The sequence below is a fragment of the Aspergillus fijiensis genome, assembly GCF_003184825.1.
Source record: "Aspergillus fijiensis CBS 313.89 unplaced genomic scaffold BO72scaffold_18, whole genome shotgun sequence".
Taxonomy (NCBI): domain Eukaryota; kingdom Fungi; phylum Ascomycota; class Eurotiomycetes; order Eurotiales; family Aspergillaceae; genus Aspergillus; species Aspergillus fijiensis.
The window spans coordinates 301,378-323,498 of NW_024468994.1; the positions used below are offsets into that span (position 1 = coordinate 301,378).

The 22,121-nt window shown below is 52.3% G+C and overlaps 6 protein-coding genes across 6 annotated transcripts; 1 reads left to right on the forward strand and 5 right to left on the reverse strand.

Annotated features, from left to right (window-relative positions):
- Window positions 1-1,599: 1,599 nt before the first annotated feature.
- On the reverse strand, window positions 1,600-3,249 carry BO72DRAFT_495378 (uncharacterized protein; the record flags this gene model as incomplete). Its single annotated transcript, XM_040948544.1, has 2 exons — window positions 1,600-1,779; window positions 3,151-3,249. 2 exons carry the CDS (start codon window positions 3,247-3,249, stop codon window positions 1,600-1,602), a joined length of 279 nt encoding a protein of 92 aa, XP_040802243.1.
- Window positions 3,250-4,210: 961 nt separating this feature from the next.
- Window positions 4,211-5,194, reverse strand: BO72DRAFT_507572 (uncharacterized protein; the record flags this gene model as incomplete). Its single annotated transcript, XM_040949264.1, has 4 exons — window positions 4,211-4,497; window positions 4,529-4,669; window positions 4,792-4,888; window positions 4,926-5,194. 4 exons carry the CDS (start codon window positions 5,192-5,194, stop codon window positions 4,225-4,227), a joined length of 780 nt encoding a protein of 259 aa, XP_040802244.1. The 3' UTR covers window positions 4,211-4,224.
- Window positions 5,195-12,295: 7,101 nt separating this feature from the next.
- Window positions 12,296-15,949, reverse strand: BO72DRAFT_427261 (uncharacterized protein). Its single transcript, XM_040942979.1, has 3 exons — window positions 15,563-15,949; window positions 14,519-15,352; window positions 12,296-14,465 (listed from the first exon to the last, which is right to left on the reverse strand). The coding sequence occupies exons 1-3, from the start codon at window positions 15,773-15,775 to the stop codon at window positions 12,465-12,467; spliced, it is 3,048 nt and encodes a 1,015-aa protein (XP_040802245.1). The 5' UTR covers window positions 15,776-15,949; the 3' UTR covers window positions 12,296-12,464.
- A 909-nt stretch (window positions 15,950-16,858) lies between these two features.
- BO72DRAFT_458067 (S-adenosylmethionine synthetase) lies at window positions 16,859-18,277 on the reverse strand (the record flags this gene model as incomplete). Its single annotated transcript, XM_040946364.1, has 4 exons — window positions 16,859-17,859; window positions 17,915-17,942; window positions 18,064-18,121; window positions 18,195-18,277. 4 exons carry the CDS (start codon window positions 18,275-18,277, stop codon window positions 16,859-16,861), a joined length of 1,170 nt encoding a protein of 389 aa, XP_040802246.1.
- A 519-nt stretch (window positions 18,278-18,796) lies between these two features.
- On the forward strand, window positions 18,797-20,129 carry BO72DRAFT_447284 (putative signal sequence-binding GTPase GPN3). Its single transcript, XM_040944498.1, has one exon. The coding sequence runs from the start codon at window positions 19,214-19,216 to the stop codon at window positions 20,117-20,119; it is 906 nt and encodes a 301-aa protein (XP_040802247.1). The 5' UTR covers window positions 18,797-19,213; the 3' UTR covers window positions 20,120-20,129.
- A 485-nt stretch (window positions 20,130-20,614) lies between these two features.
- BO72DRAFT_447286 (Apq12 family protein) lies at window positions 20,615-22,036 on the reverse strand. Its single transcript, XM_040944499.1, has 2 exons — window positions 21,767-22,036; window positions 20,615-21,391 (listed from the first exon to the last, which is right to left on the reverse strand). The coding sequence occupies exons 1-2, from the start codon at window positions 21,780-21,782 to the stop codon at window positions 20,865-20,867; spliced, it is 543 nt and encodes a 180-aa protein (XP_040802248.1). The 5' UTR covers window positions 21,783-22,036; the 3' UTR covers window positions 20,615-20,864.
- Between the last annotated feature and the right edge of the window lie 85 nt (window positions 22,037-22,121).

The following is a 22,121-nucleotide window of genomic DNA, read 5'->3' on the forward strand; positions in this document are numbered from 1 at the left end:
GGGGATTCAAGCTGCAGGCTTTGTTTGCGACAAGGTCTCGGAAGATAAATCTAGAAGAGTCTTTGATTTAGCCTTGTAATGCATGTGTAGAGATTTCTTGGTGTGGAGCTGAAAGGAAAGGACTGGCGAGAGCTTGATCGAAAGATTGAATGCAAGCAAAGACAAAAGAACAGCTGAAAGGATGAGAGAACAATCTCAAGAGCACGGAACAAAGAGATCATTGTCTCACCATGGAGGCCATGGAGCTCCTCATTATGATGCTTGCGTACCTGCAAAACACTTCAGCCTTCTGGTAGGAGATGATCTGAGTGCTGTTTGTTGATGCGACATGTGCTTGGTGATCACGGAGGGTATAGCTGAAAAGGTTCGTCTGCCGGCAGTAAAGATCTATTACAACATAAACGAGGAGTCTGTTAGCATACAAGGGTTGTTGTAGAATCAAAAGGACTGGGAACCAGAGAGCTAGGCCATGGGTGTTGGGCAAAGCTTTTTCTTGTTGGCGAAAAGGGTTGAGTGTGAACTCTCAAATATCTTGAAATGGCGGGAACCTCATGCGTGTCGTGAGAAAAAGTCGTACTTGAATGAATGCCTCCTCATTTTGGGATCACTCTGACATGTGTGGGAGGAAGTGTCTACCGACTGGAAAGTCACGCCGTCGAACTTGGGGATGGCGATGAGCCAGGACGGTCGCGCAATAGATCATCTAACAAGAGACCGGCTTGCATGGTAGTATCCTAGGAGCCAAGGCAAAGTTCGTCACCGCAGCTGCAGAGTGTAAAGAACAAGAAATCCCAGTGGTAACCTGACCATCGCGAATAACCTCACGTTCCCTCCCCCTGCCTTCGAGCACAGCCCGCCAACTAAGCCATCAAAAACGAGCACAAAGGACGCGCTGGGCGCCTCACAGACAGCAGGAATCATCTTCTCATTAGTAGTACTACTACGATCATATCCCCAAAGCAAAAAGCTCACCGCGCCCCTCCTCGCGCAAGCCGGGCTGCGCGTGGAGAGGAAAGGCTACGAAAACCCCCGGGGTGGTTTTGCAGACGAGACCGCACACTGTCGGTCTCGTACCCAGGGCTTCCAAAGCTGGAAGCGGAGGCCAACCCGCTCAGCTATGGTTACCCTGGTGTTTGTGAGCTATACATAACCGGGGGGTATATGTTCGCACTGGTTCGCCGAAAGGGGAAGCCGTGAAGAGCCTAATCCGTCAGGCAGAAGTATGTTGATGCCTGATGCGGGTACCTGGCTGCCTTAGAAATCGGGTACTAACATGCTGATGCCTTAGGCGCCGGCTCGCTGCCGGCTCGCTGCCTTGATTATTTTTCTTTAATGGAGTTGAAGGTTTAAAATCTACTCTGTTCTTGTACATAAGCCAATAATGGACAGTATTAGATGTCTATAAGCTTGAGTATCTATTATCGACCAGCGATGCTGAGCCCAAGTCGCACCCGCTTCGTCGGAGCAGCTGTGTGCATGCAGCCCGTATGCGTAAGGAGACGTGGACGATTATTAGTGAACGAACTCGGTATAGTCGAGGCGTGTGCGCGAGGAAATGTCAGACGTATGCGTAAGAGAATGCGGTATGGACGGAAGTTGTCAACGCTCGACTTTTGCTAGGCGTAGCAACAGGTCGTTCGGCAGAGGCCACTGGTCGATGGGGGTACCGATAAAGGAACGGTCCTGCTGAGCGAAGAACCAAGTCTCTGTGGCGCCAAGAAACGCGCGCGCCCTTCTATTCAACATTGTCGACAGCTTGTACTTCGCCTTGCAGTATTTCTCGAGGGCGTCAGCAGGAGGACCCCAGGTATGGACACTGCGAGGACTTCGTTGAGCTTGCACTTGTCGGGTAGGAGTCCTTTGCCAGCTTCAGGGATTTTGTCGGTGTGCCCGCGCTTAGGGCTAGATAACAAGGAACCTACTAACTTCATGCCCTGAGCTTGAATGCCAACTTCCCAATATCATTTCATGGATATCAGTCAATAACGATGGGAAAGTCAAGAGGAGTAATTCCACTTTGTCAAATGCTGAGTTCAAACTGGATATTACCATCGTTCATGGAATTTTCAGTGCCCGCCTGTTACAGAGGCCTGTATGGACTCAATATTTTTTGACCAGTCAATTGACCTAAAACCAGCTGTCAGCTCTCATATGAGACAAAGATATGAATGCGGCGACCTTACAGTTTCGAAGGCAGTTCAGCCTTTTTCAAAAGTGCTTATTTCCTGGCGATTTAATCGCCAGGGCTAGCGCATTCCGAATCGCCTTTGCCTTTGCCGGTCCATAGCATAGCAACCAGTCAACCTTCCCTGCGAATTTAATACCATAATCATCGAACCGGCCCTATATGAGGGTCTCATACTCGTGGTAAAGAGCCCTAAAATGACCGAAAGTCGTCTTTCTTGCTTATCACCTGCTCGAGCGGTCTGCTAAGCACAAACCCGTAATGATAAATACCTCTGTCACTTGGCGAAAAAGCTCCAAAGCGCATATCAATGTCTGCCTTCTCGTCATTCTCCACCCCGTTCACCACAGACTTCTTCTCTTCCTGATCCTTCTTCTTTGCGAGACGTTCCTTCTTTCCAGCCTTGGGCAATGATATATGGTTTTCGTCCAGTTCACTGCAGACTAGCCAGGAACATTGCTAGATTGCCTGGAGGCAAGGGATCGCGTATCATCATTCGGCATCGGGACGTTTGAATGCAGATTGTGGTGCCTCGTATTCCCAGTGTATTGTTCCAGACTGCCAGTCCTAGACTTGTTCGGTGAAGCCGCTTAGTGCTTTTGCAAGCTCATTTTCTCCAGGTTTCATTAGTTCCAAGACGTGTTTCTGGAGCGTGGGCGGGCTGGGGAAGCGTGGACCATCTCATCACAAAACGAGGCAGAACGAATAAATGCACAGCCTACGTCACAGCCCTGTTGGTCAAAATCTGCTGGATAGTAATGGGCTCTGTCCGCAGTAGACAGTTCGTTGATGGCAAGTAACGCCCACGCGTCGCTGAGACGGGTGCCCAAAGGAGGTCAGTGGCGTTCCTCCGGCAAAACCTGCTGGGGATTTGTTGCGGTCGGCCACTTCTCTTTACTGTGGTAGCTCAGACAGGATCTGTTCACTCGACGCTTCGCTGAAGTGCTCATCTAGATTTCGCGTACCGCGATCTCTAGGGCTGGGAGGAGATATCCTTGCCCGTGAAACTCGTCCATCGCGATAAGAGCTTTGCCGCGGATATCCCATAGATGCAGTAGAGACATGTAAGCTGCACTTTGCCCATCGACTGTCATCCCAAGAAGTTATCCGAACGCCTGACAGCCGCAGAATACGTGTCAAGGTCACTTGCATGGCCAATAGCTCACAGCTCGGACGTGGCCATTTTGTCTCGTTAGTGGTATCTGACTGGTACCGGTTCTGAACTTTACAAGCCCAGAATACTTATGGTAGCGAAAATGGTATTGGGCTTCCATCGGCGTTCTATTGGCTTTGTGGACTATGTCCATTCCTTCCTCAATGCGAGGGGGAGTTCTAGTCGACAGACCATATCGGTGCACCATTGCTTATGCAATGGCAGCCAGAAAAGGTTCTCCTGGGAGTTGCGTCGTCAGTAGGTGGACCCTGACCCTATCATAATATGAAGGCACCCATCCCCCAGTAGACGTGCAGCTTCTTGCTCAAGGTGATTATATGTTTTGCAAGGGGTGAACGGTAACAGGATTTGACCTCAGTGATTGATTCTGTCACGAAGAGCCAGGTTATAAGCCCTTCCAACAACGGCGCTAACCTATGATATTGCAGAACCGGACCGGCTGGGGCGGGGGTATGACCCGGTGCTATCCTAGATGCAGTAGCAGACCCGGACGATACTGGCGCAACAGGATTGATGATATACGCTGGCCTCGATGTTGACTGGACCAATAGCGGCGGCATTCAGGAAGAAGATTTTATTTGCCGGAGCAGTGGTTCAGCATGTTCCTTGTCAAAGGCAGCTGCGAATCATTCGCACTCGTGCTCCGAAGCCACTTGCCCTTAGCCCTCTCCAGAGCTTGTGATCAAGCACTCCATCCTGAATACAGTCACTTCCATGTGACTTATGGCTTTGTGCTATTGGAGAATATGTTGAGCAAGGATTTCCCTGCTGAATCGTCTTTTATAGACGTCCACAGCATTAGCCAATCTTGCTTCCCTTCAGTCAATCTAACGTTGCAGCTCTAACAGTCTGGAAGTTGTCGACATCACGGCTTGCAGTCCTTCCATTGCATTTCTCGAAGCCCACTATGAGGGCTGATATCACCTCCAGGAGATGACATTGACCTCTTCGATGTGCAATTCCTAGATCCGAGCTTGAGAAGATTGTTCAATGGCTTGCCGATCAGACCAGTAAGCCTCGCTAGCCTATCCGAGTCCGAGTCCTTTCCTCCAACCTCATTCTTTTTCTCAATCGCAATTGCCTTCTTTCTCCGTGGCTTCTGCTTCTTGGACTTTATGGAGTCTTCAATAAACCACACCTTCGAGTCCAAGAGTAAATGCCTTGAGCACCTGCTCAAGGACCGAGAATAGGTCACCATCCCGGTTATCTCTGAGTTCGGACGTGCAAGAGCGTGGGAGCAGCATGACGACAAGTCTAGTCCATGGTGAAAGTGCTTGCTCGGATCCATGCTGCCTAGACTGTGACAGTACCTTCAAACCTGTGCAGCATTATGACTTCAACATCTAGGTCATCTTGGATGTGGAAGGTGGAAGATGGCAGAGAGACACTCATCGGACAGCGCTATTTTTGCGCCCTGCTGTTCAAGTCTCACAGTCTTCTCTGCCATGCAAGAGAAGTTACCAGAATGGGTTCCCGCCTGGTTCTCAAGGTCAGTGAGGCTTCGAGATCCTCCCTGTCCTGGTGGCGTGCTGTTTGAATGTTCATTGCTGAAGGGCTTATGTGTACTCTTCTGTGAGCTGTTCTGCCTCTGCTTCGTCAATTGGGGCCTTGGTTTCGTTGAGTGTTCTCGCAAGTGTCAGTGATAATGCCTGGTTGACCATTACTGCTACCCAGTAGGGTTCACCGGCATTGTACGTGCTCGACTTATGAGCGAGTTGCACACGTGCCTCTTCACCAAGAACTTCATGCGTCCATTCGGGTTCTTTTTCATCAGTTTGTAGTTCTATCATGACCCCCAATGGGGTAGAATTCTGAGGTTCTCGACTCGAGATCATGGTTTTTCGGGACCGTCGTACTCAGCTGCTGGGTTAACAGTTGCTTTCCCCCTGCCTTCTGCACTCCGATTTCTGTTCAATCTTCCCACACGCGGATGTTCCTCACCTCTACAGGAATCGTCATCGTGCCGTGACAACCGATAATGCGTAGGCTAGAGATGTTGGGTCGTTCTTCGCGATGCCTCCCAGGCCGTAATTGTCTGGTTCTTCATGGGGACATATGCTTCAAAAATACGACTCCCTTCATAATTTCTCCCCAGAGTTCCTGGTCGAGTCCTAGGTCCTTCAAGACAGCGCGAGCGCGCGTGAGTATAGTCAAACCGACGCGCACAGTTCCACTCTTTCCACACCCGGCCGACCCCTTCTCATTCTCCTGCTTCTTGTCCAGCTTTGACCATGTGAGATCTGCTCCAGCAACCCACGTGGTAGATCTTGCACCAGGCAGAGAACTTCACATCTAGCCTTTCGCAAAGAAGTTGGGTCACGTTGGCGGTTTGGAATGTTCTGTCCTTCGTATCAATCAGACACAAGGTCTTGTCTTCAAATTCCATGCTTCCCATGCCAAAGGATAGCTCCAAGAAGAGCAGCTGTAGCCTGACCCGTCGCCTTCGACCCACGCTTCTGTTGCTGGTAGGAGATTTCAGTAAAGCAGACATCATCCTAGACTCGAACACTTAAGTTCTGTCTTTTGAAAGATCGAATACCCGGGTAGTAGTACGCCGACGATAAATCGGTAATTTCCATCTCTTCCACAGCTTGCTGAAGTGCTGGTCCAGCCGCTGCAACAGCTTCTACTAAGTGGTACATAGCGGTACACATGACTAGCAGAAGCTCTGCTTTAGGCCCTTGACTTTGGTCAGATTCTAACTTCCTGTTTGAAGGTCATGTCGATTTGCAATGATGTAGCCTTCTCTCGGATACTAGACCTAATGATGCTCACGCTAAGACTCTGCCATTTTTGTAGATATTCTGGATGTAGGTAGTGGTGTTGGTCCTTTCTTCCAGCACATTCCGCAGCACACGTTGACAGGGCACTGCTATATATCATCGGTAGCATAGATACATTTGATCCCAGAAGACAGCATCAAAGCCACGGCTAGTGGGTTTCGTTGTTATTGCATGGAAAGGATTGCTTGGGCCACCCTTGTCTTGGCCTGAGTTGCTGCAACGAGTGTTTTCTATCGGCTTGACCCGTCACTTGACCAAGGAAGCACAGGTACAGCACATCTTCGTAAGCCGACGCCATTTGTTGAAGGCTCCCTGCGCGAATTAGCAGGTCCCAATGCGGGACAACTTGAAGACTCTAGTACCGGGTCATGCTGCAAGAATAACGGTATGATAGACGCTTCTTCAATGTGAGCTGAGTTTGTAGCTCTCAGAGTGACACTTTCCATTCATCTGTCTTAAGCCTCCTGGTGAGCCGCAGCGAGTGTCCTCATGCTAAAGACACTTCTCTTGTAATGTTGGACTTAAATGTTTGTGGGCTTTGGAGAGTTGCAATGACAGCTGCTACATAGCGCTGTCTCGTAGGATGTTTGCTCGGCGGCAGTTTCGTATGTGTCATTGTCGTCGCTATCCTCGCCGTCACTATCTGCATCAGGATGGGTACGACCGTAGATATGAATTTAATGCACAGGCTCCAAGGACGTGGGCGTCCAGCATTCCCTCTTTCCGCTCATATTGCTGCTGCTGCATGATTTCGCGCGAAGATTTGTCAAGTAGGGCGTCATCAAAGGACAGGTCCTCTATCATTGCTCTGGTTGTACTAGTCAGGGGTAGTCCCAATGCTCGAGCGCCTGGTTTAGCATAACCCATCCCCACTGACCCCGATTAATGGTATGGCTGAGGGCTAAGCTTGGCTGGTCAATATCTCAAGCTTGGAAGAGAACATATGTCGTTGGGTTGATTCCCTTGACCAAGTGTAGTCCAAAAGACACAGCACTCTGCTTCACTCATTTCATTGAGTCTCCATAATCCATAATCGCTGATCAAGGAAGCTGACAGGCAGGCTCTGGACCAGACCAATCGATAGTGATTCAAAGGCTCAGTGAGCGAAAAAGGATTACCTGTAAGAGCTCTTCCAGGTCTTGACGCGCAACTGCTCAGCAGGCCACAAACACCATAATAATGTGGCAAGTAAATGAGGGCTCGACCTGTATTCTTGCACCAACGCTTCATTGATCAGAGCATATTGCACCCTCTGCAAGGGCCAGGACTTGTGATTGATCTGAATACAGTTATTGCACTTCTGTCCACGACCGCCACCTACACACATCTCGAAGGCGTCCATGCAGGATATGCCGCACACCAAACCGAGAGGAAGCTGGTCAGCGCTAGTCACGAGGATGTCCTCGCAGAGCCGAGCCCATATATTCATCAGTCAGCAGCACTGGCTTGCCAACCAAGAGGGTGCTTCCTCTTGGGAAAAAGTACTGCGCATTCTCGTCGGTGACACCCGCGCGCGGCTAGACCGTACGAAAAGAGCGGAAGTCAAGACCGGCGACAATATCCAACAGCGCTCGCGACCTGACAGGGGCTGCAAAATATGTCCGCGACCACTGCTTCGATTTCAGTGTAGTCGAGATCGAATGATTTCATACTGTAGGTGGTAGAAGGCGGGGCGGGCGAGGCCTCAGTCGACAAAGCCGTGAGATCAATGATATTAGCGGCATAGAGGGGGGATTAGCCTCAGGGTTTCCCAGCAGATGGAGCATACTAGACGTGTAGGTTCAGCTTTCTTTGCAAACAAAGGTACCAGACTACTGAATCAAGGTAAGCAAGTGTCTCTCACGCAAGCAATAAACTGGCGCGTACCGGAAACAAGAGCACATTTGTGCAAGTCATTCTCGCTGGGCTTCTGTCCTGTATCACGCAGACTTTCGACGATGGGCCAAAGCCTACGCTCCGCCTCTCGTGTTTATTCGATCTGGTACTCAGGCTCTTTCCCGTCCTCGCGACTGGTCCAAAGCTCTCGGTTTCGCTCTTTATCTGTATCATTGACCTCCGAGAAGCCATAGCTAATGCGTCTGTGCTACTTGGACTCGCACAGGACGTACCATCCTTTGTACTGTGGGAAGAACAAGCGGCCGTGCAACTTGAAGAGAATTGTGTGGCGAAACTTACAAATCCTTCATCTTGAGTTTGTACTGCTTGATCAGGAACACAAGCTCCCAAGGAAGTCTTCTGAACGGTTCCATCCTAGCGACTCTATTCGCTACCGATTAGCTAGGGGCACAACCTAACCATGCAGAGAGAAATGAGGATTTGCTATTTTTTCCAATCCCATAAGGACAGTCGAGGTTACTGTGATCAGGTTGTTTGTGTCGCAGTATGATCATCCGCGTTCAGCATGCTTCCCTAGAAGTTGTCAACAAGGCTAGAGACATCCTCACTATCCTCGAAACTGGCAGGAACAGGGATTTGTCTGGCTGGGAACCATGTCATTCTGTGAGACATGACTTTGTGTTTGGCACAACAGTTGTTGTTAGGGTGCTAGAACGTGACCTCAAGCAAAGCAGACTTGGACAAGAGGGTACGGTCCAGCTCAGATGGTCTCGCGAACGGAGGATGCTCAACTCAGTGGTTTTTGTGGTGTTTTGCTCAACCTGAGATACATATCAGACTATCGAGATAGAGTCATTTAGCACCACTTTCCAATAGCGGTTCTATCAGACTACTTGCTCAGAAAGAGCTCAAGGTGGTCGAAACGCTCAATAAAATAGGCCGTTATACTCAAATTCGATTGATCGAGACCTTGCACGAGGATCAGCCTACCGGTGGTTGTCTTTGCGGACAATGCTTTGCGGTGATCCGGATCCTTGAAACGGTTCTGATTTGAAGAAACGAGATACTGGCACTGGGATTGACGGGCTACTCAGCCAGCAACTGCGTATTTCCAAGTGTCCGAGGTCAATGCGCATCAGTCCCAAGATTCATTCCCTGGGGGCATCAAGATCGAAGATTCCCCCGGTCTCTAGCTGCACTAGAAAACACTGAATGAATTCTTTTCACGAGCGATCCACTGGAGTCAACGATGGGAGTAGTAGCAGGACCACGGATCTTTTGGGCTTTTCTTTGCGGTGTTTTTGAGGAAGCCCTGGCTGGTTTGTCGGCTTCCTAACTGCAAGCTAACTATACCAGATGAGTTAGCAATCAAGGTACTCTGTCTCGGTTGAATTGTAGGGCTGGGACTCTGGCCGGTCTTCCTCCCCCTCCTCTCCTCTCCGGCCTGCTTGTAGCAACCACTGCCTGAAGACAGCGGCCAGCTTGCAGCTGAACCCGTACGGCTCGTCCAGCGGCTGCCAATGGAGATTCTGGGATGATCTTCTGCGTTCAGTTTCAGCTGTTGAACGACCTCACCATCAACAATACCCTTCTCTCTAGGTAGGTAAGATTTGCTTTCTGTTGTTGTTCAAACAGGGCTCAAGTATATCGCCTGGTCCTGTACGAGAGATGAAACCCGCAGCGCCGCTTGGCAGAGGTAAACAAAGGTTTTCGCGACGATAAGTTTAGCTGATCTTCGGTTCTTGAGCCATTAGCAATCTTGCTGGATTTTTTCCCCGATTGTCTGCTACTGCAGACTGAACGAAGGAGTTGGACCTGTGCATAACATAAATACGAAGCCCCGATGCTTCAGTGTGCCGCTAATCAACGGTTGTGTCCTTCGTCCACCGCAGGCCGTCGGTGCGATAGTATCAATTCCCTCTTGAATAATCGGTAAGGCTGTGAGACATCCCGCAATTCTCAAAAGTGACACTAATCTTTTCCTATACTGCAGGTGCTTTACGTTCAAGGTCGTATTCTGATGTTTGCCACCTGGAAGAGCCATTTTTTGTCGAAGCTGATTGTGAGGGATATCTCTTGTCCTCTTTCAGGCACGAGGGAGGCTCTTGTTGGTGCTGATCCTTGAAGACACTTTGTCTGTAGTCATGCTGACTGGTTTAGTGAGAAGATAGATAGCCCTCTTGTGATCTTTCTTTGGTTGAACCGGCATACGTGAACGGCATGTCATTGTCGACCATAAAACGGTAAGGTAGTTTGAGAAATAGGAAGGTTCAACCGGAGTTCAGAACATTGCTGTGCAGCTCACGAAAATAATTGTCGGGTTTGTAGTTTGGCTCCTGTTTTGACTGGCACAGCCTTGGTCAGACTCGTTCGATGTTGGCATCGATTCGAGTGGTTACCGGGGGTTGTTCCGTGGTAAGTAGTCTCATCTTCGATGCAAAATCCCTGGATGTAATTATAGTAAGTTCTGCTTGACTAAGCATATCGGTCAAAGACAAAACTTTGCTAAGTAAGGGTAACTAGACGGACACAGTCTGATTTAGGCGTGTCCTGGCCGGTTTGCAAGTCTGATGGGGCAGTCTGCAGCCCGTCCCGAAATCCAGGTGTTGCACGTCCAGCCCACTGTGACCAATATCACAGACCGGCACAAAACTCCCAACCGTGTGGGCTGAAGACATTTCTGTGTGATACGGCACGGCAAGAAAAGAGTCGCCCAAGAAACGCACGCAGCGCAAGGAGCAGGAGTCGACTCTCCATGCCACACTCCCGCAGACCAACCCGCCCTGAAGCTGTCCGTGGTATGTTTTTAGGACATGAGTGGACTCTTCGCGCCTTGCTTGCCCTGGTACCATTCCCTGGTACCCAACCCCTATGTATTAAACAGAGCTCACTCAACCTCAAAAGACACTGGCTGTAAAGGTATATCTCATCTCCGTGGGCTTAACCTACTCGCAAGAAACCCCCCTGCGTCACCGGCGTGCAAACTGCATCGAGGTTAATCTCTGAGATCGGCGATGAGATTTCAGGACTTTCTCCCCATGCATCTCTGGCTCGCGCCCTGCATAAAACCAAACCACGTCTGCGCTAAGCCTGGCTGCATATTCGCGGACCGGTCGACCATCCACAAACAGCATGGGAACTTCCTCAGAGAGGTCATCGGGCCTTCGTTGAAGTAGCGTGAATACACGGCACTCGCCGTCTTCAGCAAGGGCTTCCACCAACCATGCTTCTTCCGAGACTGAATGCGGTCTTCTAAGAGTGCTCAGTCGCCAACGCAATAGGCTCAAAGCGGTTCAAGTAGAGGTGGCTCTTTCCTACCCCGATAACTGTCTTTTCTCTTGGCCTATATCTTTCTACCCTGGGGAGTAAGAGACGGGCTGGATGACCCAGGACCTGCAGCATTTGCTTCTTCTTGTCGGCTGCCGGTTGGAAATTCTGGTCTTGACGGGAAGGCCCATCGACGTTCCTTAGGCGCTTGAGGGTGGGTATGTTGGACGTTCTTGTGGAAGGCCTGATATATGCTGTTGTACGTGCGACACGGAGTCATAGTCCTCTGCGTTGCTTTATGTGGCACCTTATCAGACACGACCCGTACCGCACAATCCCTACCGAATCATGCGTATGTCTCCGAGTGGATTCATCTTGGAAGATGTGTCAAATCTCGGAGCCGCTCCGCATCCGCGTCTTCGAGGCAGAGACTGGTGATTTTGGTGGTAAATAGATGTTGGATCCCAGGCTTGGGCATAGTGCATCTAGACTGATGGAGACTTCATACTAGGATTATATTAGTATCCCAGATAATATGACTTCATGTATGGAACGGAGTTGATGAGGATACTTATGATACTTCACAGGGCTTATGGCTTCGTTTTCTTCTCTCTCTGATGGAGTCTTGGGGTAGTTTTGAGGCTGGCCCCTGGGTTGAAGTCGCTGGGGCTTGAACATGTGATATGGTGGACCTCTAGAATCAGAGGATCGAAATGATTTGGAACATTTTATTGCTGGTTCGATAGTAGGGGGAGAGGATGGAGAAGGGAGGATGGAGAAGGGAGGATGGAGAAGATGAAGGAAGGAAGGAAGAAAGAGAAAAGATGGAGAATGAGAAGGGAATGTATAGAGGGGGTGAAAGACGATTAACAGGAAAAAGATAGGGAATGGGGAAGGAGGAAGAACCAGAACAAGTTAATATACTGTACAAGCAGAAAAATGGAAATATGATGAATAAGACAATTGACTTGACCACGAAGAGATTAATGAGAACCATTCACTACAGGGCTTTTGTGATTCACTAAGCAAGTTGAGAGCCTTGAATGAAGACCTAAACATGCTTCTCCCATTCTATATACCTTCACTAGCTGGATATATCAATAAACTTGTACGCTGAGACCAGAACAAAAAGAATGTGCCTAGTAGACGCCCGCTGAATGCATGACAAGAAAAAGCACCGCCGATGTATCACTAACTCAAGAACAAAGTGCTCAAACGCCTACATTGCAAGATCATCATCATCCCACCCCAGTGCCGAATAGATTGATTTCTCCGGCGTGACCGGGACCGCGGCTGAGGTGGCCGGCACCATCAGCTTGGCAGCACTGGGCTTCCGCACCGGCGTGCTGAACACGGCTGCCGGCGCTTTGACGGGGGTTTCAACGGAAAGAACATGGCTGGGGACCGGGTTGTCTTCAGGGATAGGTATCCCAGCGGGGACAGCGGCGGGTATGAGGGCCGGTTTGGGGGGTGTCTCCATCACCATCGATGGCTTGACGCGCGGGAGGAAGGTGTCCACGTGCCGACGAGACTGCACCGGTGTGGAGGGGGCCATGTCCACAGGGCGCGGTGCTGCTGGCACCGCCGATTGGCGGGGCGGGACCCTAAAGAGGGCACCGGAACCACTCGACAATGGTGATGCGGTGGGATCAGCCAAGAGTGGTTGGGCTGGACGACGAATTGGGGTCTCCTGGACTGTGCTACCTCCGCCACGACCGGAGGATCCGAAGAACAATGAACCAGACCGAATAGTCGAGCCAGGGATCACCTGGGGCTCACTATTGAAGGGAGAGGACATCGAGAACGTGGGTTTAGAGATTGATGATGACTGCAAGAAAGTCGTGGGGACAGGGGGCATCCCCACGACAGCATCCTTCTTCCGACTGCCCTTCTTAGGCGTGGCTGCGACTTGCACTCCTTGTCCCATGGGATTACGCACGGGGTTCTTCGGCTTCCGGGAGCTGGTGCTGTGCACAGATCCAGTCGAATGCCGCTTAACGGCATCATCGGCAATATCCTTGGCCACGAGTTCGCGGTTGGGCTTGCGCAGAGCGTTAATGGCCGCATCCAGTTCCTTCTTCTGCTCTACCAGCATCTGCATCTTCTTGAGCTTCGTCTCGTGCTGACGCGTGACGGCGTTCAGGTCGACTTCGCGGTTTTCAGCGCGTTTGGCCTTCTGGATTCCCCCACGCACGCTTGCCCCAGCGATCGGTAACAATGGATCCAAGGAATTGCGTCTCACTTCGGCCTGCGCTGGCGTAGTGTTCGACCGGCTCAGAGACGGGGTGTGGCGAGGCTGAGACGTCATCTGATCTGTAAGCACACGCTGGAAGGTACGACGACGAGACTGCTTCTGCGCCTGTTGCCGTTCAACAGGAGTACCAGGCTCTCCCTTGGGCGCCTTCTTGGTCTGAGCCTGCTTGGTGAAAGGTGAAATAGCACTAGAGACGCCCAGTTTCCGTGTGATCGACTTGCACTTATCGGGCAGACGGGATGCATAGAAAGGAATAATCACTTCCGTGCAGAAGTCCCGCACAGCGTCGCTCTCTACCTTCTTTCCGGAGAGGTGGCTCTGGCCGTACGCCGCACCTGCATCAGGGACAACGGACTCCTCAAAGCTGACAGCGTACCAGATGCACAGTCGGTCAAGGTGGAGTTCGAGCATGGTGTTCAAATCTTGCTGCTTCTTGTTCTTCGACTCCTTCTTGGCGGGTGCTTCTGGCGCACCTTCAGCATTGTCAGTCTGTTTGCTCTGTTCACCCTCAGCAGCAGCCGCTTCAAGAGACATTGTTTCCAAGATGAGAAGGATTTGCAATTGCGTTTCGCGCAGGCGTAGATCAGCAATCATCCTCTTGGACTCCGTCTCCCTCGACGTTGGGCCTTCCGCGGACAGTCCCTGATCGCTGAGCGTCCGGTTCTTCCACCACTTGCGCACCAGATCAGTTTCTTCAGGGTAGAGCCCATTCTTGCCAAGCTTCTTCTTTGTGCTCTTGCGTTTCTTCTTCTTGGTTACCGTTTCATCATCCGACAAAGTAAGTAGCACATCACTAAGCATAGCAGGTAGGGTCTCGCGATACTTGAGATCCATCTTCTTAGCGACAAGGATAGCTTCCCTGTAAAAATCAATCAAATCCTGAGGTCTACTGCCCTCGGACTCGGACGATTGAAACGCAGCCCGGCAGCGCGCAAGAGGACCTTTAGCAAAGTACGCCACAGACGTCTAAGACTCCCAGTCAGCATATACACCTTCAGCCGAAGACACACCAAACTCACCTTCGAGATATAAAGCGCCTGCAAATACTGCTCGCGCAAGTTCTCCAAGAAGTCCTGCGGGGACCGTAGGGCATCAGCACTCTCCTGCGCCAGCGCCTGAGCAGCATCAACACCCGCATCAACATCAGCATCAGCAACAGCACAAGCATCCGCTCCAGAAACGCTCGAGCTCCTCTCCAACGGAACGGCAATCTGGGGCGTCATAGCCTGCGAGCCCTGGCCATGAGCAGCATCCTTAAACGGCGGCACCTCACACTCAGCCGTCCCAGCAAAAACAACAGCAACCTCCACCTTGGCCCTCTTCCCCACCTGCTGCAAGCCCCGAGCATCAGGCTCCTCAATCCTCGCCGCAGCCCACCACTCACCCCCTCCAACACTACCTTGGCCCTTACTGTCCTCTTCCTCCCCATATTCCTGCACATCACGACCGATCCCCTCACCATAAACTCCCCCACCAATCTCAGCACGCACCCCCTCCTTCCCCGCAACAACCAACTCCCCCTCCCCAATCGCCTCGGCGACCCTCAACAACGCAAAGATCCCCCTCTTCACGCGCTCCACAACCACCAGCCCGCCACCGGGGTCCATCCTAGCAGCAAGCACCATCTTCTCCCGACCCGTCCGAGCAGCAGCACCGCCATCATAGTATTCCAGGATCGGGATATGTGCGACAAAAAGATATCCCGACTGGACTTGCGAGGACAACGACGACGACGACGCAGAGGTGACACTATGCGGTGCGTACTCCAACCAGGCGAACGGGATGCGAGAGCGCGGGATCAGAGCAATAGGCGCGAGGACGAATGGTTCTTGGGAGAGAGAGGTGGTGGGTGCCTTGACTCCTTAATTAGTTTTTCCATAGATCGTAGAATATAGTGTAGTGTAGCGTGGGTGTCGTATACGTCGGAATGAATCAAGAATGCAAGTGAGGGACGCTACCAGCGGAGCATCACAAGCAGGTATCGCGGGGGAGGGTACAAGTAGTGGAAGAACACAAGAACTATAGAACTATAGAACCAGAAAGACATTCCAACAAAAACATACCCGGATCGTAATCGGCCGCGAGATCCAATCAGTCGGTGGCCCGGGGGAGTAGGAGCCCGACGTAAGAGCTGGGTCGAAGCATGTCTTGCGCTTCTTGAGCGGAGGAAGTGCGCTGCTGCTTTCGCCGTGGTCTTTCGGTTGGTGGGTTTGGGTGTGAGGGACTCGGTTCAGAGGGATGGGTTGGAGGGCGCCGGAGGACACGAGCGAGGCCATGGGCGTTTGTTTTGGTCGGCGGAGAGGAGCGATCTAGTTCATGCTGTGGGTTTCCGTTTGATAGTATCCGGAGAGCAAGACCCAGACAGTCTAGTGCAGTTGGTGTGTAACAAGGATCTAGGTCTATTGGGTTGTGGTAAGTAGAGGAAGAAAAGGGCTCTTCAAGGGTTGCGGTGACGCGCGATGCTCCGTCCGCCATCACGCGTCCGCGCGGCGGAGCGCGGGGTATCCCATTAAGAAAGCGGTCTGCTCGGCGGTCAGGTGCCGGTTTTTGCATATTGGCACGAGCAGCTTGCACTTATACGGTGGGCTACTCGTGCCAATTTGCAAATATGAACTACCCCAGTAGAAATCATGAAGTGTTTGTTTGGGCTATCGACCAAAACTTCAAATTCTCTCTCAGCATTTGCACATTGCTTCTTTTGAGAAGTGTTCTTTCTCTCCTTTTTTTCTTCTGTTTTTGAAGCGCTGATTTTCACAAGATTATAGATATGTGGCTACATTTTCGATGTTGTGACTCCAGCACAGGCTAAAGCAACTTACTCCTACGCGACTACAAATGAATCAGATCTTCACAACACAGGCATAGCCTGTCCTTCATTAATCTATATTGCTAATTTTAAATTAGCAGCTCATGATGACCGAAAGAACATCCGTTCCTTCCCCATCTATGCGATTGCTCCTATCGGAAACTTCCGAAAGTCCAGACCGAGGGAGCCGACGGACAACACCACATGCCGAAGCCACGCACCGCGCGACTCCGAAGGCACTCGTGGTCTGGCCCATCGAGTCCCCCGGGACCCTGGAGGAGGCAGTGTTGAAGACTTTCGCTCCCGAAAACGCCGTGTAACAACCCTCCCAATATATGAAAAGTGGTATCATGTTGAATTTATCCTCGCCGAACCCGCCTCTTGTGGAGACGACCATGCAAAAAGTGGACAAACAATCCAAAGGAAACAATTGCTTTTTTTGACATGTCTATGCTCATGCTTTGAGTTGTTGAAAACAAAGCAAAATCATCACATTCGTAACGCAAACATACTCACAAGAGAAGCAGGTGCTCGGGTACAGCGTTTGACACGCTTAGTACTTGAGAGCCTTAGGCTTCTCCCAGGAGAAGGACTGGTTGGTGAAGTGACCGTTCTTGGCGGTCTGGAAGTAAATGGGCTTGGCCAGGTCGAGCTCCTTGACGATGACACCGGGGCGGAGATCGAAGTTGTTGCGGATGATCTCGACGAGCTCGTCAGAGGACTTCTCGGAGGTGCCGTAGGTCTCGACGAAGATGGAGAGGGGCTCAGCGACACCGATGGCGTAGGAGAGCTGGACGAGAGCACGGCGGGCAAGGCCAGCGTTGACAAGGGACTTGGCGATCCAACGGGCAACGTAGGCAGCGGAGCGGTCGACCTTGGAGTAGTCCTTACCGGAGAAGGCACCACCACCGTGGGCACCCCAGCCACCGTAGGTGTCGACGATGATCTTACGACCGGTCAGACCGGCATCACCCTGGGGACCACCGATGACGAAGCGGCCGGAGGGCTGAAGGTGGTAGACGGTGCGGTCATCGAGGAGCTCAGCGGGGATGACCTTCTTGATGATCTTCTCCTTGAGGACAGCACGGAGCTCCTCAGTGGTGACGTCCTCGCTGTGCTGGGCAGAGATGACGATGGTGTCCACACGGAGGGGCTTGACGGCACCGTTGTCGTGGGCGTACTCGATGGTGACCTGGGTCTTGGTGTCGGGGCGGAGCCAGGGGATGGAGCCGTCGTTGCGGGCCTCCTTCATGGCGCTGTTGAGTCTGTGGGAGAGGAGAAGGGTGAGGGGGAGGAGCTCAGGGGTCTCGTCGGTGGCATAACCGAACATGATACCCTGGTCACCGGCACCGAGCTTCTCAAGAGCCTCCTCGTAGTGGAGACCCTGGGCGATATCGGGAGACTGCTGCTCAATGGCAACCAAGACGTTGCAAGTCTTGTAGTCGAAACCCTTGGCGGAGTCATCGTAGCCGATGTCCTGGATGGCACCACGGATGACCTTCTGGTAGTCGAGCTTGGCCTGGGTGGTGATTTCACCGAAAACCATGACCATACCTGGGGGGGGCTTGTTAGAACAATAGTCACGTCAACAAGGGAGAACAATCCATACCAGTCTTGGTGGCAGTCTCGCAGGCAACCTGAGCAATGCACGTTAGTGATTGGTTTGATGCACGAAAGAAAAAAAAAAGGCCCCGCGTAGATAACGGCAGCCAATCAGAGGGGAGTATGCGCAAAGGCCCGAGATTGAGGGGCACGTACCTTGGAGAGGGGGTCCTCAGCAAGGCAGGCATCGAGGATGGCATCGGAGACCTGGTCGCTGTTGGATTGTTAGCAGGAGAGTCTGGCAAGGCAATTACATTCTTCTGAGCGAAGAAGAGCGAGAAACGCACGCAATCTTATCAGGGTGACCCTCTCCGACGGACTCGGAGGTGAACAGGAAAGTTCCGGTCTTGGGGTTAGCGACGCTGCCCATTGTGATGAGAGGAGATATGTGATGTGATTAAAGACACAAGATGGGAGGAAAGAGAAGGAGAAGGAGGTGGAATTGAAGGAGGAGGAGGAAGATGAAGAGAGAGAGAGAGAAAAGGAGAAGAAGTAAGCGAGGAGGTGGAAGGAAGGGGTAGAAATGAAAAGAATAAAAAGAAGGGGGGGAGAGAGTGGGAAGGCAGTGGGAGAGGGGGAGAAAATGAATGGGAGCCCCGCCGGTCTCTCTCCCTCCCCGTATTAATGTCTTTCCGATGGCGCGATTTGGCTCCGGCGGTGACGGATGGCAATAGCAGAGAGGAAAAAAAAAGAAAAAAAAAAAAAAAGACTTTTAAAAGCCGACAAGAAGAAAAAAGGCCGGGGACGCAAGTGGGAACCAATCGGAGAGATTGAATCGTCCACCTGCATGCGGTGAGGACTGGCAGTACCCGGACTTTTCGGTTTTCCTTTGCGTTCGTCTATCCGCGGCGGCACTTTCTAGTCTCTCTGCACTGGACAGTAGTCAGTCTTTGGAACTAGTCTAGCACTTCGAGACGAGTCTACCGGTAGACGGACGGTTCATCTGCTTGTCCGCTTCCTGCTTATCCGCATTATTGCACAGGCCGATTGCCTTTCTCCGAGTTCCCAGCTTATCCAAATTCAACCCGTGGGGGGGGCTGGTTGTTGTTGGTTGCTAACCAAGTTGCGTTGCTAACTCAACTCAACATTCGGGCCTTTTTCTTTCTAGTCCGGTTCCTCTCTCACTCTCCCACTCGCCATACTAGCTTGCGCTTACGAGCGAAACGAAACATCCCTGCGTCCATCTCCGACTTTTTCCCCATCGGAGATTGCTTTTCAGGTTTCCGTTTTGGGCTTCTTCCCAATCTATTTTTTCCCATCTTTTTTTTTTTCCCTGTTTTACAAAGATCGGACCCCCTCTTTCAACATGTCCAAGTTCGGCGTCCTAGTGATGGGCCCCGCCGGGGCCGGCAAGACGACCTTCTGCAGCGCGGTGATCCAGCAGCTTCAGAACACGCGACGGAGCTGCTTCTACGTGAACCTGGACCCGGCGGCGGAGACGTTCAGCTACGAGCCGGACCTGGACATCCGGGAGCTGATCACGCTGGAGGACGTGATGGAGGAGCTGGGGCTGGGCCCCAACGGCGGGCTGATCTACTGCTTCGAGTTCCTGCTGCAGAACCTGGACTTCCTGACGGAGGCGCTGGACCCGCTGAGCGAGGAGTACCTGATCATCTTCGACATGCCGGGCCAGATCGAGCTGTACACGCACATCCCGCTGCTGCCGTCGCTGGTGCAGTTCCTGTCGCGCGCCGGCCCGCTGAACATCTCGCTGTGCGCCGCCTACCTCCTAGAGAGCACGTTTGTCGTGGACAAGGCCAAGTTCTTCGCCGGCACGCTGAGCGCCATGTCCGCCATGCTGATGCTGGAGATGCCGCACGTGAACATCCTGACCAAGATGGACCAGGTCAAGGACATGATCTCGCGCAAGGAGCTCAAGCGCTTCACCAACGTCGACGTCCAGCTGCTGCAGGCGGATCAGGACCGTGACGAGGCGGAGGCAACAGGCGGTGGGGAGGTCGCTGTCCAGGGCGATCCCGCGGCCAAGGAGAACCTGCTCAGCGGCGGCTCCTTCAACCAGCTCAATCGCGCCGTCGGCCAGCTCATCGATGACTTCAGCATGGTCTCCTTCTTGAAGCTCGATGTCCAGGACGAGGACAGCGTCGCCGCCGTGTTGAGCCATATTGACGATGCCATCCAGTACCACGAAGCGCAGGAGCCGCGCGAGCCCAACGATGCCCAGGAGGTCGATTATGAGGATGGCGATATGTGAGGGGGGGTGGGGCTGACAAAGGGAGGGGGAAATGTGCGAGCGGCAGGGGACTGCAACTGAGGAATGAAGCGCAAGCCGAGATCAACAACACATCAGCCGGTCGTCGCCAAACGACAGTGGGTTCTCTTTTACCGACAATTCGTTATCGCAGGATGTCAATTGGACGTCCCCACCACCACCACCACCACACTTATTGCAAGTCTCGTTTGCGAAATGAATGTCACTTCCACCGCTTCTTTCACGCAAGCTGCATGTAATGTGCCAGGAGAGAGATTCAGCGACAAGAATATGGCCAGATAAGAGAAAGCCAGAGAAGAGAGGATATACAGAGCCAGACGGTCAAAAAGCGCCGGCCAAGCATTCTGCCCGATATCGGGACATGTGGAATGACAGCATCAGAGCTTGGGTCTGTCAGCCAGCCAGCCATCAAAGGCTACAAGCCATGCATGCCATGTTTACGAATGTAAAAATCAGGATAACACACAAAACCGAAACATGAAATAATAAATAACAATAGTGATTCCAAAGAAATCTAAACCCAAAGACATGGCGAAAATCCAGCCCGAAGCGCAAGCCACACACAAGCCCATAGTATAAGTATAGTACACTATAAACAACCATAGCATACATGAACATCTACTGGGTAGCTTGGCTCACTTGACTTCACACCAAACGCCCACCAACCCGGCAAACATACCAAAACGAAAGTGAAAGAAACCAAGCAGACAGAAAGCCCGGGAGAGGTTCAATACCTCCCCAGAGGAACCTGCTGGCCCCTGCCGCCAAACCCCGCAGCATTATTTCCCCCAAAAACCCCCGGCTGCCGTCCTCCATGTTGCTGTGGGTGGTGCTGCCGCCCCGCGCGCTCCAGATCCTCGAAGAGACCTCCCAAAAGCCCCCTGGCGAGGCCGACCAACCACCCAACGTCGCGGGCCGCCCGCTCGACGCCGCTGGTGTACAGCCAGACCCCAACGCCGAGGACGGTGCCCCACCAGAGCAGCCACCACGCGAGGCTGACCCAGAACATGACGACGCGGCGGGCGTAGTCGAGCAGCTTGAGCGAGAGGAACAGTATCACCAGCAGGAGGGTGACGGAGATGAGGTCGGGCATGGCGCCCGAGGAGGCGGCGAGGTAGCTGGCGGCCGGGCGCACGAGGTAGGGGTCGATGTAGGCGGCGCGGACGTGCGCGAGCGCCGGCGTCAGGTACGAGGTGTTGAGGTGGGCGGTGAGCGCCGAGAAGGAGGTCGTGGTGAGGTGTTGCGTGATCGAGTCTTGTACCACGATGGGGGGTTGGTCAGTATACTCGTAGTTGTTGTCATAGTCATCGGTAGTGGGGGTAGGGGCCGCGGGCAGAGTGAGGAATTCTAGCGGCGGTTCGAAGAAGCTCGCCTCCTGCTGCTGCTGCTGCTGCTGCTGGGCTTGGTGATGCGGGTTGATGATGGGGAATGGGTTGGTTTGGGACGGGGTCAGGTCCGGGAAGACTTGAATGTAGCTGATGCCGCCGGGCCCATCGTCTCCTCCTCTCCCAGCGCGAGAGAAACCACCATTAGGGAATGGGGCTGGCACTGGAGCCGGTGGGTTGATGGCGTTCCGTCGCGTGGAGGATCCGGACGGTCGGCTGCTGGGCTTCTTGGACTGAGACTCACCTGGCAGATATTCCATCCTTGCGCTTATGCTTCTGCCTTTTCTGATCTTGGTTTTCCGGCTGATTACGGAGTTGTTGCGGTCGAGGCGGTGCGTGAATGCGGTCCGGGTAAGGTGAGCTTTGAGTGAAACAGCCGAGGACAATTCAGAGACGTCGTGATCTTTATATAGTCATGATCGTGAGGTCTGGCACACAATGCGATTTGAAAGAGACCGGAGGATTGGTGGTGATAAAGGATGGTTGGTTGCGGGGAACAAATAATGAGAACAAACCAGACAAACAGATCTGGCGATAAGTTCCTTTTGTTGTTGTTGTTTCAGCCTGGGTCAGAGTGTCATTTCCTTGCATCACCGCCT

Bases quoted from the DNA above. Each gene is read 5' to 3' on its own strand.
- BO72DRAFT_427261 (XM_040942979.1), bottom strand. From the start codon at position 15,775: ATGGCCTCGCTCGTGTCCTCCGGCGCCCTCCAACCCATCCCTCTGAAC. The intron at 15,353-15,562 runs GTATGTTTTTGT...TAAGGAGTCAAG, and splicing joins CGCGGCCGATTACGATCCGG to GCACCCACCACCTCTCTCTC. The intron at 14,466-14,518 runs GTGAGTTTGGTG...TGGGAGTCTTAG, and splicing joins AGGCGCTTTATATCTCGAAG to ACGTCTGTGGCGTACTTTGC.
- BO72DRAFT_447284 (XM_040944498.1), top strand. From the start codon at position 19,214: ATGTCCAAGTTCGGCGTCCTAGTGATGGGCCCCGCCGGGGCCGGCAAG.